Source organism: Camelus dromedarius, chromosome 2, assembly GCF_036321535.1.
Source record: "Camelus dromedarius isolate mCamDro1 chromosome 2, mCamDro1.pat, whole genome shotgun sequence".
Taxonomy (NCBI): Eukaryota; Metazoa; Chordata; class Mammalia; order Artiodactyla; family Camelidae; genus Camelus; species Camelus dromedarius.
The window spans coordinates 59401737-59417864 of NC_087437.1; the positions used below are offsets into that span (position 1 = coordinate 59401737).

General features: G+C 50.0%; 1 protein-coding gene across 10 annotated transcripts in view; it reads right to left on the bottom strand.

The window, feature by feature from the left end:
• Positions 1-16128, bottom strand: part of TMEM44 (transmembrane protein 44) — an 87836-nt gene that overhangs the window by 66115 nt on the left and 5593 nt on the right. For 7 of the 10 annotated variants that reach the window (XR_004137321.2, XR_010383919.1, XR_010383927.1 and 4 more), the window contains exons 4-9: positions 15203-15369; positions 14925-15011; positions 12953-13123; positions 11370-11510; positions 10324-10428; positions 5906-6064 (exon numbers count right to left, since the gene is read on the bottom strand). Coding sequence is in view for 5 of the 10 variants with exons in the window: in XM_031453619.2 (XP_031309479.1) it covers positions 5906-6064; positions 10324-10428; positions 11370-11510; positions 12953-13123; positions 14925-15011; positions 15203-15369 (830 nt within the window). In the remaining 5 variants the exon portion in view is untranslated. Of the gene's footprint in view, positions 1-2466; positions 6065-10323; positions 10429-11369; positions 11511-12952; positions 13124-14924; positions 15012-15202; positions 15370-16128 lie in introns of those variants that run through there. The other 3 variants (XM_031453625.2, XM_031453587.2, XM_031453584.2) reach the window with 3 other exon arrangements.

The following is a 16128-nucleotide window of genomic DNA, read 5'->3' on the forward strand; positions in this document are numbered from 1 at the left end:
TCCCCAAGATTGGGGAGGTGAAATGGTACTGGACTCAGGACTGATGATAAAGCTCTTTTGTTTCTCCTGAACATAAAGTTTTGAGACTGGCCAGATACACACCAGCTACAGTTCCGTCTTAGCTTTCATTAAGGAGATTTCCTTTTGACCTAGTACCTCACAGGCTTTTCAACATTACACCCTGTGCTTCTGAATCTCCTCCTTTCTATTTCTTTAGTTAATTCAGCAGTTCCATAGCACTTACTCTGGATCAAGCACGGTTTCAATGCCCACACTTTCTTTCTAACAGAACAACCTCCCCACTTCGCTCTTCCTTCCCAGCAGCTGTGGGGAAAATGCAGTGTGAGATGGGAAAACGGGACACAGGCTGGGAAGTGCTGTATGCAAGGTCCATGGTGAACTGGATCAGTGAGAGAAGTTCTGACCCCCAGTGGGTCGGTTTCCTTTATAAAGATGACACTATTTCACTGCAGGGACATCCCAAGGTTGGGACAAAAGGGCCGAGATGGAGAAGCCATGTGTATTAAAATGGTGGGCAGCAGGGGTTGGGAGCAAGCACCGCTGAACTCCAGTCACAAGGGATACAAACACTGTGTTTAGGTCAAATCCCAGGCCCACCTGTGGGAAAGGCCTTGGCAACCTTGGCGCCTGTTCCTGCTTTTTAAATTAATTTCTTTCCCAATAAAACATGAGATATAATTGACATATAATACTGTATGTTCCTGATCTGGTGGGAAGAAATTTTGTTGTTCATATGCTGCTCCAGAGAACTGAAGAAGTAGTCCTGGGAAGGGCTGGAAGTGGGCATGCCAGGTCTGATTCAGGAGCAGGGCTGCAGGTAAAACACAGGACACCTAGTGAAATCTGAATTTCAGATAACAAAGTATGTTCTAGTATAGATATGTTTATCTGAAATTCAACCTCACGGGCAGTCCTGTATTTTTCCCCTGTTAAGTCTAGCAGCCTTACTCAGGATTGCAGGGAAGGCTTCTTGGAGGAAGCAGGATTTAACCAGGGCCTTGAAGGGCAGGAGGAGAAGACCGAGATGAACAAAGGAATGCAGAGAAGAGAACCGGCTGGAGGTGCTGAGAAAAGCCTGGAGAGTCGGCCCAGGGCCAGACAGTGAAGAGTCCTGGAGGTCAGGATAAGGGGTCTGGATGTAAAAGGTTAATCAGGAAGAAGCCACAGAAAGCCTGAGAGCAGGGAGGCTGTGGGGCTGGTGGAGTGTTAAGAAGATCCTGGGTAGGACAGCAATGAAAGGAGGGGAGATGGAGGCAGGAGCTCAGGCTGGCGCGCTGGCACTGGTCCAGGTGGAAGCAAAAAGGCTCTCCCTTGGATCTGTGTGATGGACATGCTTGTAGAAGAGGCCAGAGGACATTTTCTGAGTGACATCTAGGCAGATGCAGCAGCCCATTTTGCTGATGGTTGACCCTGTTCTCTTCCTGATGGAAGCCTTTCCGCCTCTAAGAACTGACAGTGTAATTAACCTCCAGTTACCTCCTCCGACAATACACTTCTGCACTTAGGGTCACTTGCTAAGTGGGACCTTCATGATGGCCCAGTCCGAAGCTGAGCATCTGTGGGAATGTTCTACTGCATCGCAGCCCTTCCACACTCCGACCTTGTCAGAGCCTCGCTAGCTCCCTGAGCTCATTAGCTCCACTTTCAGAGCAAGTCCAGAGAAGTGAATGGCATCGACTGGTTCAACGGCTCTCAGGGCAGCGTGGGGGCCCTGGAACACTTTCCACTCATTGTCCCCTGCTCTACACCTCACACCACTGGTAGTCTTGCTGAGCCTCGGCAGCACCCCCGTTTGATCCTCATAATCACTCTGTAATACAGGTAGGGCAGGTCTTAACGATTTCCATTTACAGAGGGAGACACTGAAACTCAAGAATTCCAGTGCAGGACCCAGGCCACCTGGCCGGACCTCGAGACCCAGACAAACCCCTGTGTCCACCCGACTCCCGGTCAGTGCTCTCTCTCCTGTGCATCCCTGTTGCCCTTGGGGGCCCAGGGGAGTCTTTCCTCACCCAGGGGGGAACCAGCTGATGGCTCACATACTTTGAGATGTACTGTCTCTCACTGCCACTTCCCTAGGAAGCACACAGATCTGTGCAAGGCAGAATCTATGTCCTGAACTCCACTTTTGGCCTTTGGTACCTACTGGAATGCTATGGCCTCTTTCTTTGTACTTACATATATTTTCTTCTAAAATTAACACTTTTAGATACATGCACCCCAATGTTCAATAGCAGCACAATTTATAATTGCCAAGATATGGAAGCATCTTAGGTATCTATCAACAGATGACTGGATAAAGAAGATGTGGTATATACATACATATATACAATAGCATACAACTCAGCCATAAAAAAAGAATGAAATAATGCCATTTACAGCAACACAGACGTACCTAGAGATTATCATACTAAGAGAAGTCAGTCAGATGGAGAAAGACAAATATCATATGATATTACTTATATGTGGAATCTAAAAAAATGACACAAATGAACTTACTTACAAAACAGAAACAGACTCACAGACAGAAAACAAACTTACAGTCACCAAAGGCGAAAGGAGGGGAGGGATAAATTGGGAGTCTGGCTTAGCAAATACAAACTACTATATATAAAATAGATAAACAACAAGTCCTACTGTATAGCACAGAGAACTATATCCAATAGTTTGTAATAACCTATAATGAAAAAGAATATATATACATGTATATGTATATCTGGATACATATGTATAACTGAATCATTATGTTATACATCAGAAACTTGCATAACGTTGTAAATCAAATATACTTCAATTAAAAAAATAAAATAAAATTAGTACTTTTAGAGTCAGTGTGTAGATGTGTGTGTGTATATATACATATATATATTCTTTTTATTAACTAATTTTAACCTTAAAAGAATAATTTGGCTTTAAGAAGGACAAACAACCAAGGGAATATGTCCTGGTCTGCTGGTGCTGGAAGCAGGCTTTGGAGAGAGAACAAGCAGTCCTGGTTGTCAAGAGCCTTAGGCACAGAATTAGCAGGACACAGTGGCCAAGGACCTGAGCCTCTTCAGACAGCAATCTGGTGTTTGGCTCCATTCTCACGCCCCTGGCTCCTGCCTCCCCCTCCCCACTCCAGACACACAGTGGCTCCCAGGCCTCCACAGTGGGAGGATGCAGGTGTTCCCTTATGGGCCAAGCAGAGCCCAGCTGGTTGGCAACAGACGCAGACAACTCGAGAGCACAGATGCCCATCGTAGCCAGAGAGTGGGGACAGATGCCCCAGGTGTTTCAGTCCAGTGTTATGATGCATTTGAACTGTGCAATTCTGGGAGCAAAAGAAATCACAAACCAGAGGAGGTGACGGCCGGGGGCCTGGCCTCCAACTGCAGGCTTCAGTCCCTGGGAGCTGTGGTCTGGAGGAGCCAGGTGACGGTCAGACTGTGACCTGTCTACCAAGTACCTCCCACCCTGGGCCAGCCCACATGTCCCTATGTTTTCTTCTTTCAAATCCCCCTGCCTCAGAACATGTTTGCTGCATGAGTGACCAAACAGGTAGGTGAAGTGTGATGTCACACATGTCAGATAAAAGACCCCCTCCTGCTCCCTTCAGCCATCGGGAACTGGACCTCTGGGGAATCCTGCTCCGAAAACCTGGGGAGGCTGTCAAGCCCGTGCAATCCCACCACCCTGAGGCAGACGCTGGTTGATAGGTTTGTGGGTTAATTTTAATTTTCTTCTTTATATTTTTCAAGTTTTCTACAATAAACATGCACTACTTTTAAGAAAACAGACTACCAAAAGGCCTGGTGGATCACATCCCTGACAAGCAGCACTGACGCCTGGTCATACATTAAACAATCTCTACTGGGAGTTTTGCAGGCCCGTTGACCTGTCAGTGTCTATGTTTAGTGAGATTCTAAGTTATTTCTGTTCAGGGCTCGGTAGCTCTGTCCTGTATAGTGTACGGATGTTTTAGGGAACAAAGCAGGAGGACTGTGCTGGGGTGGGGGGGATGGTTACGGGGCTGGGTTGGGGAGCTGAGCTTCTAAAAATACATTCTTTGTTTAACAAGTATAAAGCATTCATTTCCATTTGCCTTATTTGAGAGTGTGACCCTGTCCCCTTGGATTCATAGAGTTAAAAAAATAAACGTCTAAAAAGAAGGAAAATAGAGCAGAGGAGGAAAAAGGGCTGTGAAACACAGAAATGGCCCAAACCAGCCACGAAGACAAATTGCTACATTTTTCAAGGTCACTGTTCAATCCTTCCCCCAGTTGAGGGCTTCCACAGAGTGAGTGTTGCTTCCAATGTGCCCCCCACCCCACCCCAATCTCACCAACTCAAATGTCCCTTCTCCTCATGAAGACACTTTGCCGTCAGGTTCCCTCACTCTCTTTAGCCTTAGACTCTGCCCAGCCTGCTGACTCCGGGCAGCCAAGCCACAGGCCTTGAGTGTCCTACACATTCTGAGACCGGATCCAAGAAATAAACAACAGCGAATGAATGACACGGGGATACACGGACCCTAAATTGTCCTTGGTCTGGTACAAAATTCCTCACTCAAAACCCAGTCCTCAATGACCAGCTGTGTTTTCTCCAGGATCGAGAGATCGAGATGAGGGCTGCCCAGGCCCCAGTGCACAGTCTGGTGGGGGACACAGGGCCCTACCGTTCACCAGGCTACCTGACAAACAACGGAAGGGATGTGAGAGAGGCATATACCCTGGCACCAAGGGAAGGAGCCTTTAACCTCTGGTGTGTGTGTGTTGGCGGCGGGGGGGGGGGGGGTAAGTTCACACGGCAGGAGGCATCTGGGTTGGATTCTGACACATGGAAACTGGGCCAGAGAAAATCCCAGGGGGAAAGGCCCAGAGTCCTGGGGACGAGGGGACAGTCCACAGCTGAGGCGGGCCTGCGGGTGAGAGCAGCGGAGGGGCACGAGGCTAGGGCAGGTGGGCACGGCCTGGACCCGACACTGAGGGATCTGACTCCACCCCACAGACGTGTAGCTCTGAGTCTTTGGATTTCAGGGTTCACTATGAGTTGAACAAATCTGGGGGACAGACTCAGGACAGCTGATTGATGACTGCCAAAAAAAGTCATTAAGACCAAAACCAAAACCTCAACACCAAATACTACCTCCTATTAAAATCACTTCATAAAAGGGCATTTAAACACCAGAAACAGTGGGAGAACACAGAACCCGAAAGAAGGACCCTCCCCTTGCTGACACCCCACGTCCACCACTTTGCTCTCACTCGTCATAGACAAAGGGAAGCTTCCTTCTGAACAGGGTTGAGAGCCACAGCTGTGGGGAAGAGAGTTACACCCATTGGCGGTGTTTTGTTCACAAATCCAAAAATTCTGGTGCTCCTCGTGGGGAAAGAAAGGCTTCCATGGTCAAATGGGTTTGGGAAACTCGGAGACTCTTAAAAAGCTTGTTATTCAAGGTCCTACTGTAGAGTGTAGGGAACTATATTCAATATCTTATGATGAGCTATAATGGAAAAGAATCTGAAAATGATATACATAAGTATAACCGAATCACTTTGCTGTGCACCTGAAACTAACACATTGTAAATCAACTACACTTCAATTTTTTAAAAAGTTCGTTATTCAGCATTTATTTCTGTAAGACTTGACTGGGCCAAGTGATTCAGTGCGCAGTGTTTCCCTGACTCATTTGACCGCGGGAAGCTCTTCTTAGGGCGGACGGCGTGCGGAAGTCCTCAGGCAGAAGCTTATTTACTACTTAGCGGCCGCGAGGTGGCGAGGTTGGCGAGGTTGGCGAGGTCGGCGCGGGCGGGTGAGAGGAGAGCGGTGCCGCCACCGCGGGGACGCCGGCTAGTGCGGGTGAAGGCGGACGCCGAGCACCCGCCGGCGGACACAGCCGTACCTCGAGGTCGGAGTTGATGGAGGAGGCCTGGGAGGAGCTGCTGGAGGAGACGCGGGCCCGGATGACCTGAACCGGAGGGTACGACGGGGGCTCCTGCAGGGACGCGACTCCTGCGCTCGTCTGTCCGTCGCCCGGCAGCCTGGTGGCACTGCAGCCTGCCTGCAAGGTGTGTGGAAAAGGGCAGGCGGGGGCTTGTTTGCTGCTTAATTTTTGCACTGTCAGAGCATTCACATCCTCCAGGATTCAAAAGGTACCAAGGGGTGTATGTAGCACGTAGCACCGCCTCCACCTCCTGCTGCAGCTACCCAGCTCTCCCCAGAGGCAACTGGCGCTCAGTTTAATGTTCTGTGAACTCATGAGCAAGTGCATGCATATTTCCCCCATTTCCGCAAATGGTAGCACACTCTACACTCGCTTAGGTACCTTGCTTTTTTTTCACTTAACAACATGCCTTAGAAATAGTTCTATAGCATATTTTCCCCCCCGTAGCTGTAGGTGTTCACGATCTATTTAATCATCTCCCTGCTGATGGATGTCTAGGGCACTTCTGTTTGCTTTTACAATCAATACTGACTGCGGTAAATTATATTGTACATTCAAAACTTCAGGGTATTTAAAGGATAAATTCCTAGGAGTGGAATTGCTGCATCAGAGGGTATGTGCACTTGTAATTTGGATAGCTGTTGTCAAAAGTGCACTCCACAGAGGCTTAACCAGCGCATCCACCAGCAGCATATGGAAGTGAGTTGGGAAAGTTTAAGGGAGAAAGCAACTTGTGAGATTCTGTATCTGTTTACCTGCCTACCTATCTATCTCAGAAGAGAGCCTCCTCCCACAGGGGCTTTCTCGGAGATCGTCAAAGCCCTTGGGCTGGGGTTTCAGAGCCAGGCAGTCAATCCCACAGACACACCATGGTGGGGACAACCTGCCTTCTGGACCCATGTCTTCCACCAACTAACCGTGTGATCTGGGTCAAATATTTATCCCCCTGAGTCTCAGTTTCCTAACCCACAGAAGGAGTGGTAATTCCTGTCTTGCTTCCTCTGAAGCCCTGCATGCGTCAAGTGCATAGCTCCCTGTGAGAGTGGGCTGGAAGGGATGAAAGTCCACCAAGGAGACGAAGGCAGCTTTCTGGGCAGCGCAGGCAGGTGGCAGAGGTGGAGCAGCAGAGGCCTCCCAGGCAACACTGAAAAAGTCTATAAATTCCCCAGGCCTGACCACACCTGAGTCAGCAAATAAAATGGCATTTTCCAGTGCTCCAAGCTGTTGATTCCTGGGACCGCACACCCCGGGCCCTCAGGCTCAGCTTGGATCTGCATCTCCTGGAAAAGCTCTCCTAGGACCAGTGCTCAGGAGGGGATGCTGGGACGGGTGAGCACTGCCCTGGCTCTTTCACCCGCTTCCAGATGGCAGGCCAAACAGGATGTGTCAAGGCACATGGCATCACATGACCATCGGGACATCCTCATGGGGGAAAAAAAAAGAGAAAACTTGCTCACATAGCAGGCATGAGATGGCAGCATAGAGAGCATGTCCTCTCTGTGAAAGCTCAGGTCCCAGAACCAGACAGGCTCAGTCTGAAACCTATTTCTGTGATTTTCTAACTATAGGATCTTGGGCAAGTGAGTTAACCCTGTCTCTGTGTGCCTCATTTTAAAATAATAAAATTATTAGTGATTAGTAAATAACAAGGATAGAAATAGTAATAGTATCTACTTCAGATTGTTATAAGGATCTGTGTTAATAATAATTTAAAAAACAACCATTTGTCAAGCGCTTCCCTGATGCTTACTCAGCCATTTTACCAGGTAAGAAGCTGTGTAGTATTGTGGTCAAGGGCACAGAATCAGGTGGAGAAAGCTCTGAATCCTGCCCGCTTCTACCATCGGCAAACTGTGTCCCCTTAACCAAGTTGCTTAACCTCTCTGTGCCCCCATTTTCCATATCTGTAAAATGAGAATAATACCTCGAGACTTGGCTGTTCAGATTAAATGAGTTAATCTATGTAAAGCACTTAGATTAGTAGTCTAAGCACTATGACCAGTACAATAAACATCATGGAAATGTTGGCTGTTGTTATTTACCCAGAGCCTGGCAAGTAGTCAGCCCTCAATAAACAGACTACCATGGGAATGGTGGTCCTAGAGCCCAGAGCCAGCCTCAGTCCCTGGCTGGACGTTGGGGCTCCAAGCTCCCTGTGGGAAGCTGTCTTGGAGACACCTCTCGCCCTCTGGTGGTCACAGAAGGAAGAGGCCAAGTGGAAGTACTTGCTCAAAAATGTACTGGCAGGCCTCCGCGGAAGACAGCGAAGGAGGAGCACAGTTTTCTTTTAAGCAGTGTGTTCCCCAGTGGGCAGCCACTCAAGATTCAGGTACTGGAAGGGTTCAAGTGAACGCAACTTTTGAACTATTATTTTTCAGAAGTTCTGTGATTTTTAAATTTCTAGTGCAAAGCTCTGGCCCAGCGCCTGTGCTTTACCCAGGGCTTCTCATCACCCACCCACTCACCAACCCACCTTCCCATGGGAAGAGGAGCTTAATGGCTGAAGTGGGCTCTCAGTTATGAAAGCATGCTCTGAATCTCTCTGAACTTCACTTACATCACCTACAGGGTATTTGCGCCTATTTTCCAAGGAACAACAAAGAGTAAAACCTATCTCTCAGGCCCAGCTCTCTCTGAGCACCGGCATGTCCCGCAGACAGTTCAGTGGGGGCTGCTACCACTGAACTCCAGGTTCCAAACACACCTGTACCAAAAGCTCCCTACCTGATGTACCAGGATGTAGGCAAACAAAACAGGAGACAAAGTTTATATCCCAGCAGGAAACAGAAAACAAATGAAAGAAAACGACTGTGATAAGTGCTATGCAGAGCATTTAAAAAGGTAATAAAATAAAACGGTACAGCAGAGGGGTGGAGGCTACTTTTGAATGGCTGGTGGGGGAAGGTGACATTTTAACTGAATTTTGAAAGACAAGAAAGAGGCAGCCACGTAAAAAAATCAGGAGGAAGAGCATGTAGGCAGAGGAATGGAGAGAAATTCTGTGCAGCCAGAGGACTGAAGAAGGGGAGAGTAGGAGGCAGTCAGGGAGGGGCGAGCACGGGGCTGGGAGGGTCTTACAAGTCTGTGTTAGGAGATTAGATTTTATTCTGCATGAAATGGCAGGCCAGAGGAGAGTTTTAAACCGAGGAGGGACGAGATGTCATTTACATTTGTAAGAGACCCTCCAGTTGCTAGCTTCAGGTGGAGGGGTGGGACAAAAACAGCAGTGGGAGGAAAACCAGTTGGGAAGCTGCTGCATATACTTTCAAAGGAGTATCTACAAGACTCACACATGGACTGGATGGACAGTGGCGCATAGTGAGGGGAAGACTAGAATTCTGGATTTGACCCGCTCTGAGGGCAGTTGTGTTGCTTACTGAAAAGAGGAAGACGGGCAGAGGGGCCCGTCCGGGCATGGAAACCCAGGATTCCGTTTTGGACACAGCATGTGTGTGATGCCACGTGGTGACAATGAAGAGGTAGCCGGGCAGCCAAGACTGGAACTGAGGGAGAGGAAAAGGATGGAGACACAGGCTGGCTGAGGAAATCAGCACGACCTGGCACACTGGGCTATGGGACCAGAGAGGGAGCCCTCCTGGGGTGGAGCTTGGGGGACTGCAACCTGGAAGTCGAGTTCAGCAGGAGGAGCCAGAAGAAGTGATGGGGAAGAAAGACCTATGAGGGTGGCAGAGAAACCAGAACAGGAAGGGCCCCAGAAATCAGAAGAAGCTAGTGGCCAAACGAGCTGAAACTCAACCAGAACAGAAATGGGATTTAGCTCCTGGGGATCACTGTAGCCTTGACAGGAGCAGCCTTAGTGGGGTGTGGGACATGGAGTGGACTTCTGGTCACCTCTTTCCCTCTTCTCTCCAACCTCTTCCTCCTGAGGACCTCACGTGCAGGCCTGGACCCTGGGGGTCTTCTGGAGCCTGAGGTCTCCCTTACTCCTACATCCTCACTGTCCCCATTGCTCCAGCTTTGGTTCAGGCCACATCACCTCTTTCCTGGACTTAACGTCTGCCCCTTACTGACCCCCTCACTTCCAGTCTCCTCTCCCTAGTCTGCCCCCGACACTGCTTGAGTGACGTCTCTAAGATACACATCTGCCCCTGAGACTCTAGTCCTGATGTCCTCTGGACTCCCATCATCCTCAGGATGATGGTCAGCTTCAGCATTGTGTCCACCCTTTCATCTCCCGAACTCCTTTCCCTCTGCTCCCCCCATCCACCCAAGGCCTTCAAGAGCTCTTTTCTCTTTTTACATGCTTCCCTGACTCATTCTGCCCCCACTGCATCTAAAGTGTCACCTCCTCCAGAAAGCCTTCCATGACTACCTCCACCCTTCTGGACACCTGGCTGTGGCCCACAGCCACTTACCTGTTGCACTGGCTCTATGGTCAGCTCCATGTAACGACTAATGGCTGCCATCCTCTTGAGTGGCTTGCAGTGCGGCAGTGCGATGAGAGGCATCCAGTCCGAATTCTTTCAAGCAGAGACAGGGAGACAAAAAGAGGAGTTCTTAAAATCAAGAGATGTTTTTCTAAAAACAAGATCTCATTTTCTTCAAAAGAACCCCTAGAGTATTTTTTCTGTTCTTTTATAGCACATTTCACTTTCTGCTTTCTGTAAGATGTATCTTTATTTGTCTCTTTGAGGTCACTATAGGTGAGTGGTTCCCAAACTTTGCTGAACAGTGGAATCACCTTGGCTTCTTAAACAAAACATTTGAAGTTTCGCTCTCACTCCCTGTCCCCTACCCACACAGATAATATGATTTCATTGGTACGGATGTGATATACAGAGTTTAAAAGCGCCACCCCAGATGATTCTAAAATATGGCAAAGTTTCGGAACCACTGCTGTGTGTGCTAACTAAATGCTTGTGTAAAGCAGCGGCTCTCAAACATTATCGTGCATCAGAATTAAAACTTATTAAGCTTATTAAAATACACAGAGCTTAAGATTTGGTAGAGTTGGGTAGAGCCCTAGTATTTGCATTTCTAACAAGTTCCCAGGAGATGCTGGTCCAGGGACCACACTTAGAGAACCATTGCTGTAAAGACTGCTGAAGAGATGGTGAAGGCTTGCTTCCTCCCTTCTGAGTACTAAACACTCAGGGCTCTCTTAATATTTTAGCTTCCTTCTGGAATATAATCTCATCAGTTTCTAGAATGAAATGAAAATAACTTCCTATTAGACCCTTCCTAGGAACTCGGATCTTCGGTCCAAGGAGCTATATATACCCCCTTTACCTTGGTCACACCCACACGATCATCTGTTTCATTAACTCAGTCAGATTACACTGTTAAACCCAGAACATCTGAAGAAGTGGACCCTGGGCCGGGCTCTGGCAGGGCTCACTGCCCCCGCCCCCGCCGCACACAAGCTCTGGTGGGCCCCGCACTCGTCCAGCTGAGACCTTGCCTCAGTCCTTGCCTCCTGGCTTTCTTCCTCCTTCTCCACACAGGTCAGAAGGGCTTGCGTGTCGGGGTTCCCTCTGGCTTCAGAGGCAAATCCCAAGGCCTGCCTCATCTTGCTTTTCATCACCCAGGAAAGAAAAATGATCTGAGAAGCGGAGTTAAGGTCCGTGGAAACAGAGAACTTCAGCCACAGGGCGGTGCCTTCACCCCTGCACCCCACGGGCTCCACCCTGGGCTGGCTCCCTCCATCCCGGATCACCCTGCCAAGGTCGGTCCCAGAACAGACACAAGCTCATCTGAGGACACAGCCAGATCTGACTCTCTCTAGTTCCTGTCCCCTGAGGGCCCAGCACCCAGCCAGACGCAGCCTGTCACAAGCACGTAGTAAATACCTGTTAAACAAAAGGACTGTGAAAAGCATCTTCCTTGGCTTGCAGGGACAGGACATGTAGAGGGCTGACCAGGGTCCTCCCAAAATTCATGCCCACCTGGAACCTCAGAATGGGACCTCCTTTGGAAACAAAGTCTTTACTGATATAATTAGTTCAAATGAGGTTCCAGGATTAGGGTGGATAAGGTAAGTCCCACGACAGGAACCTCATAAGAGAAGACATGCAGAGATACACAAAGGGAAGAAGGCCACGTGAAGATGGAGGCAGAAATTAAAATGATGCTGCCAGGAGCCAAGGGACACCGGGAGCCAGCAGAAGCTGGAAGAGGAAAGGAAAGATTCTCCCTAGAACCCCTGGGGAGAGAACGGCCCCGCCTGGATTGCGGGCTTCTGGCCCCCACAGCTGAGAGAATAAATTCCTGTTGTTTAAACCATCAAGCTTGTGGCAGTGAATCGGCAGCCCTTGAAAACTCAAATAGTACATGAGAAAACACACACACGCATGCAAAGAAAACAAACAGAAAAGAAATAAGAAAAAAAAGAAAAAAACAACAAAAACTAAAAATAAACAAAAACCAGGAAATGAGAAAATGTTTCTGAACTATTTATGCTAAATCCACAGGTTTTTCAGCCCTCCCACTAATAGCAGACCCATTACCCACTGCCGGCATCTCCACTTGCCCCTGTCTGAGCTTAGCTTGCCCTTGAGGTCCTCACACCAAGGTCACTGGGGCGTCAGCACATCAGGCAACAGCAAACACTGACGCAGGGCAGCCACTGTCAGCTCCTCTCCCTGCTTCCTCACTGGGGGCTCGAGTACCAAAGTGGACAGAGAGTGGATGATCACAGCCCTTCCCAGCCCGTGAGAAAGACAAGGCAAAGATGAGGAAAACAGGTTCACAGAGGGCGGGGACCAGCCCAGGTAGGGAGCAGCAGTAGAGTGTGGCTCTTCTGATCCTGGGGCCAGGAAGCTTCTCACCCTCCTCTGCTGTTTCACAGAGAGTTCTTATTAAAAAAAAAAAAAGAAAGAAAGAAAGAAAGAAAGAAACAAAACACAAAATTGCACATTGCAATTGTGTCTGCCTGCCCCGGGCTTTAAACCACCACCCTGGCCACTGGGGAAGAATTCCTTCTAGCAACAGGATAGGAGGAGATGAGACACAGGCAGTCAAGCCCCCCGGGTCTGGGGTGGATACAGCAAGGTCCAGCGCCGCACGGCCAAGGGAGGTCAGGAACCAGGGCGTGGCCCGCAGCAGGTACTCAGGCCGCCGGTCATGGGCCACGATGGCCGAGGCATAGAGGAGGCCAGCCAGTGCTGACAGGAGCCGGGTCCACAGGTGGATGGAGGGAAATGTCTTACCCCGGCACTGGGCAAAGAGAGGAAAGGGTGGGCTGGGAGGGACACTGTCACCCCCCACCCCAGCTCCCTTAGAGCCGATTCTAAGACCCAGGCCCCTGGGGGTTGGAGGGCAAGCCCTCTGCCCATGGCTATTCCCCAAGGGTGCTACTTCTGTTGGGCTTCCAGCTTTTGTTCAAGCTGCTTCTTTTGCCCAATGAATGCCTGGTCATCCCTCAGAACCTGGCTTGAACTCAGCTCTGGGAAACCATCCCTTACTACCTCTACCCTAAAGGGAACAAGTAACTCCCTCTTCTGGGTCCCTCACACCTGACATACCCCTCTATTGGAGTGCCTTTATCCCTGAGCATGACTTAGCTCCTCACACATCTGTCTGCTCAACAGACAGAGGGCTCCTGAGGGCAGGGCTGAGATCCTCACCCTCTCAGTGCCCTGGTCCCCAGCACTGGACAGGGGCTTGTGAATGTCAGCAGGGAGAGCATGGGGAAGACTGAATTATGGAGAGCCAAGGTCTGACCCTTCTCTTCCTGCGACCACCAATGGTAAACCAGTACAGATGGGAAACTCAGGAAAATTACACATAACATTCTGGAAATTTTGAAGCCAAGAAGATATTTTTGGAGAATGAGTAATGGAAGTATTGGTTTTTTAAAAAGGAAACATGTACTATTTATATATATATATAAGTAGCCTTTACAGGTAGAAACTCACGCTAAATACACAAATACTATGTATTTCCAATTATATGCAATTGCATGGATATTTAAATACATAAATATAAATTATATCATACATAACTTAGTTTGCTCATTAGATGACTATATTTAAAGAATACAAGCCTTGGCTAAGGAATGGAAAATATTCAAGAGAAAAAGCATGTGTTGTCTGATTTTCTCCATTTTAATTTTAACTCTCAAAAAGACTTTTCCATCTCCCTCAGCATTTTTTCTAGTTTTGTTCCCAGGCTGCCCTGTTTCTGGCCCGCTACCCCCAGAATAGGCAGCACCCCACCAAGGAGGGTGGCCCCTGGCCTGCTGGCCCCAAAGGCTGCAGGTGGAGACACAGCTTCCCACCTCACACAGCCCAGGCAACACCGCTATGGTGAGAAGCCTTTGGGAGGGTCCTCTAGCCCACCCACCCCCATTTTACAGAGGACACTGATGGCCAGAGAAGGGTGGTGACTTGCAGAGCCCGGCTGGGACCTGGGCCACTGGCCCTGGGCCTTGCTCTTGCTGCCGCTCTGGATGAGCCAGAGCTAGGGGAACCCCCTGCACTCGCTCCCCTGCCACACTTTCCCTGCACCCACTGACTCAAAACTGAAGCTTTTTTCAGGGTTGGTACTAGGACCTAGAGGGTTCTGTTTGCCTGAGATGCTGGGCACACAGTAGGTGCTCTATAATTGCTTGAAGATTAGAATTGGCTTGGTGATCCGAGGCGTGGCAGGAATTTCTCCAGCACTCGTGAGTCTAGCAGGTCAGTACAGAGGCTGGGAAGACGACTGCCTGGTGGCCGCCTGGCAAATCCTTGCTGGGTGGTGCCTCAGAAATTCATAGTATTGTGCCTATGGCATATGCTTTTCATTTGCTAGAGAAATGGAGAGAACACAGGTGCGCTCTCCCTGTGAGCCTCGGGGCTTCCCTGAGGCCTGGGGCCGGCTGCCCACTGCCTGCGCACATAGACAAATGCACACATGCCCACAAACACGCGTACACACATGCCACCTCTCCACCCCGGTGGCCTCAAGCTGGGAGGATGCTCCCAGATGCCCTAAGACCTGCCAGGGTGACCCACAGTCCCAACCCCAGCCTCACGATTCTGGAGAGTGGGGGGATCCGGGACGCCCAGGAGCCGAAGGCTGCGATACTGCCCAGCAGGTAGCCGAAGATTTCAGTATTGTCCTGTGGGGACAGTGACACACTCAGCACCCCAAGAAGATGCTCACGCACCCTAGGCCCCTCCTTTTCTGCTTTTAGGAGGTTCTTCCCAACAAGGCCTAACCCTGTCCCCCACCCCCCAGGGCATTTGCTAGGACCGTAGGGAGGAGAGGGACCTGCATTCCCCCACCTCCTGTCCTCCTGGGCAGTCTCACCTGTAGCAGGCTTCCCAGCAACCTCCGCTGCGGCCCTCGGATGGGGCCTGAAGCCTTTGGGACAGCGGTCCACAGAGCCCAGCCTGGGCCCAGGCTCAGCGGCAGGGCTAGGGCAAATACGCTGGCCCTCAGCCGCTGCCTCTTCTTCCTCTCCTGGGAGCTCCGACCTGCAACAGACACCAAGATCCTGCAGGTCTCCCGGGATCTGGAACTCGACAGACAGCTGCGTGGGAAGAACTGGGGTCGACCCCGGCCCTGAGGCCACGACAGGCTCCCACGCTGTCCCATAGGCCAGACCCTCCCCACCCCGCAAGGGCCTGTGGCTGTGCCCAATTCCTCCTGCACCGCCCCCCCAACCCTCGGATGACTGGCAGTGTTCCCCTTCCTCCGCCTCTCATAGTGTTTTATGTTTCAAGGCAGGGCGATGTTATCCTTGATCACATGCATCTGCGTGTACAGTGTCGCCTGTCCTAGACAGGAGTCCCCTGAGGGCAGGCACTGTGCCCTGGCAGTTCTATCATCTGCACAGAGCGGAACCAGTACAAGCTTAGTGAACGCACCCATAAGTGGGCACACGGGTGCCGGGGCACCAAAACCAGGAGTAGACAAGCATCATCTTTGAAATAGAAGCATCCTTGAAATAGAAGACAGAGCCTCCTCTGAACAATTCTAACAAGAACATTCCTCCTTGGGGCAGCATCGAGCAAAGGGCATCTTATAGCACCCACTGATGCAAGCACTTTTCAGACGATGCTCCAAGAACACTGCTGTCTCTTCTCAGGAATGTCCTGGTCCCACAGACTCAAGGCTACTTATCCCATCTCAGTCACTTCCAGCCCACGCTCTGCCTGAGGTGGCTCCAGCCCATTCCTGGCATCCATTTCCAGAAGTGGTGGGGCTTCGCTTGGAGCCTCTGGACTGGCGCA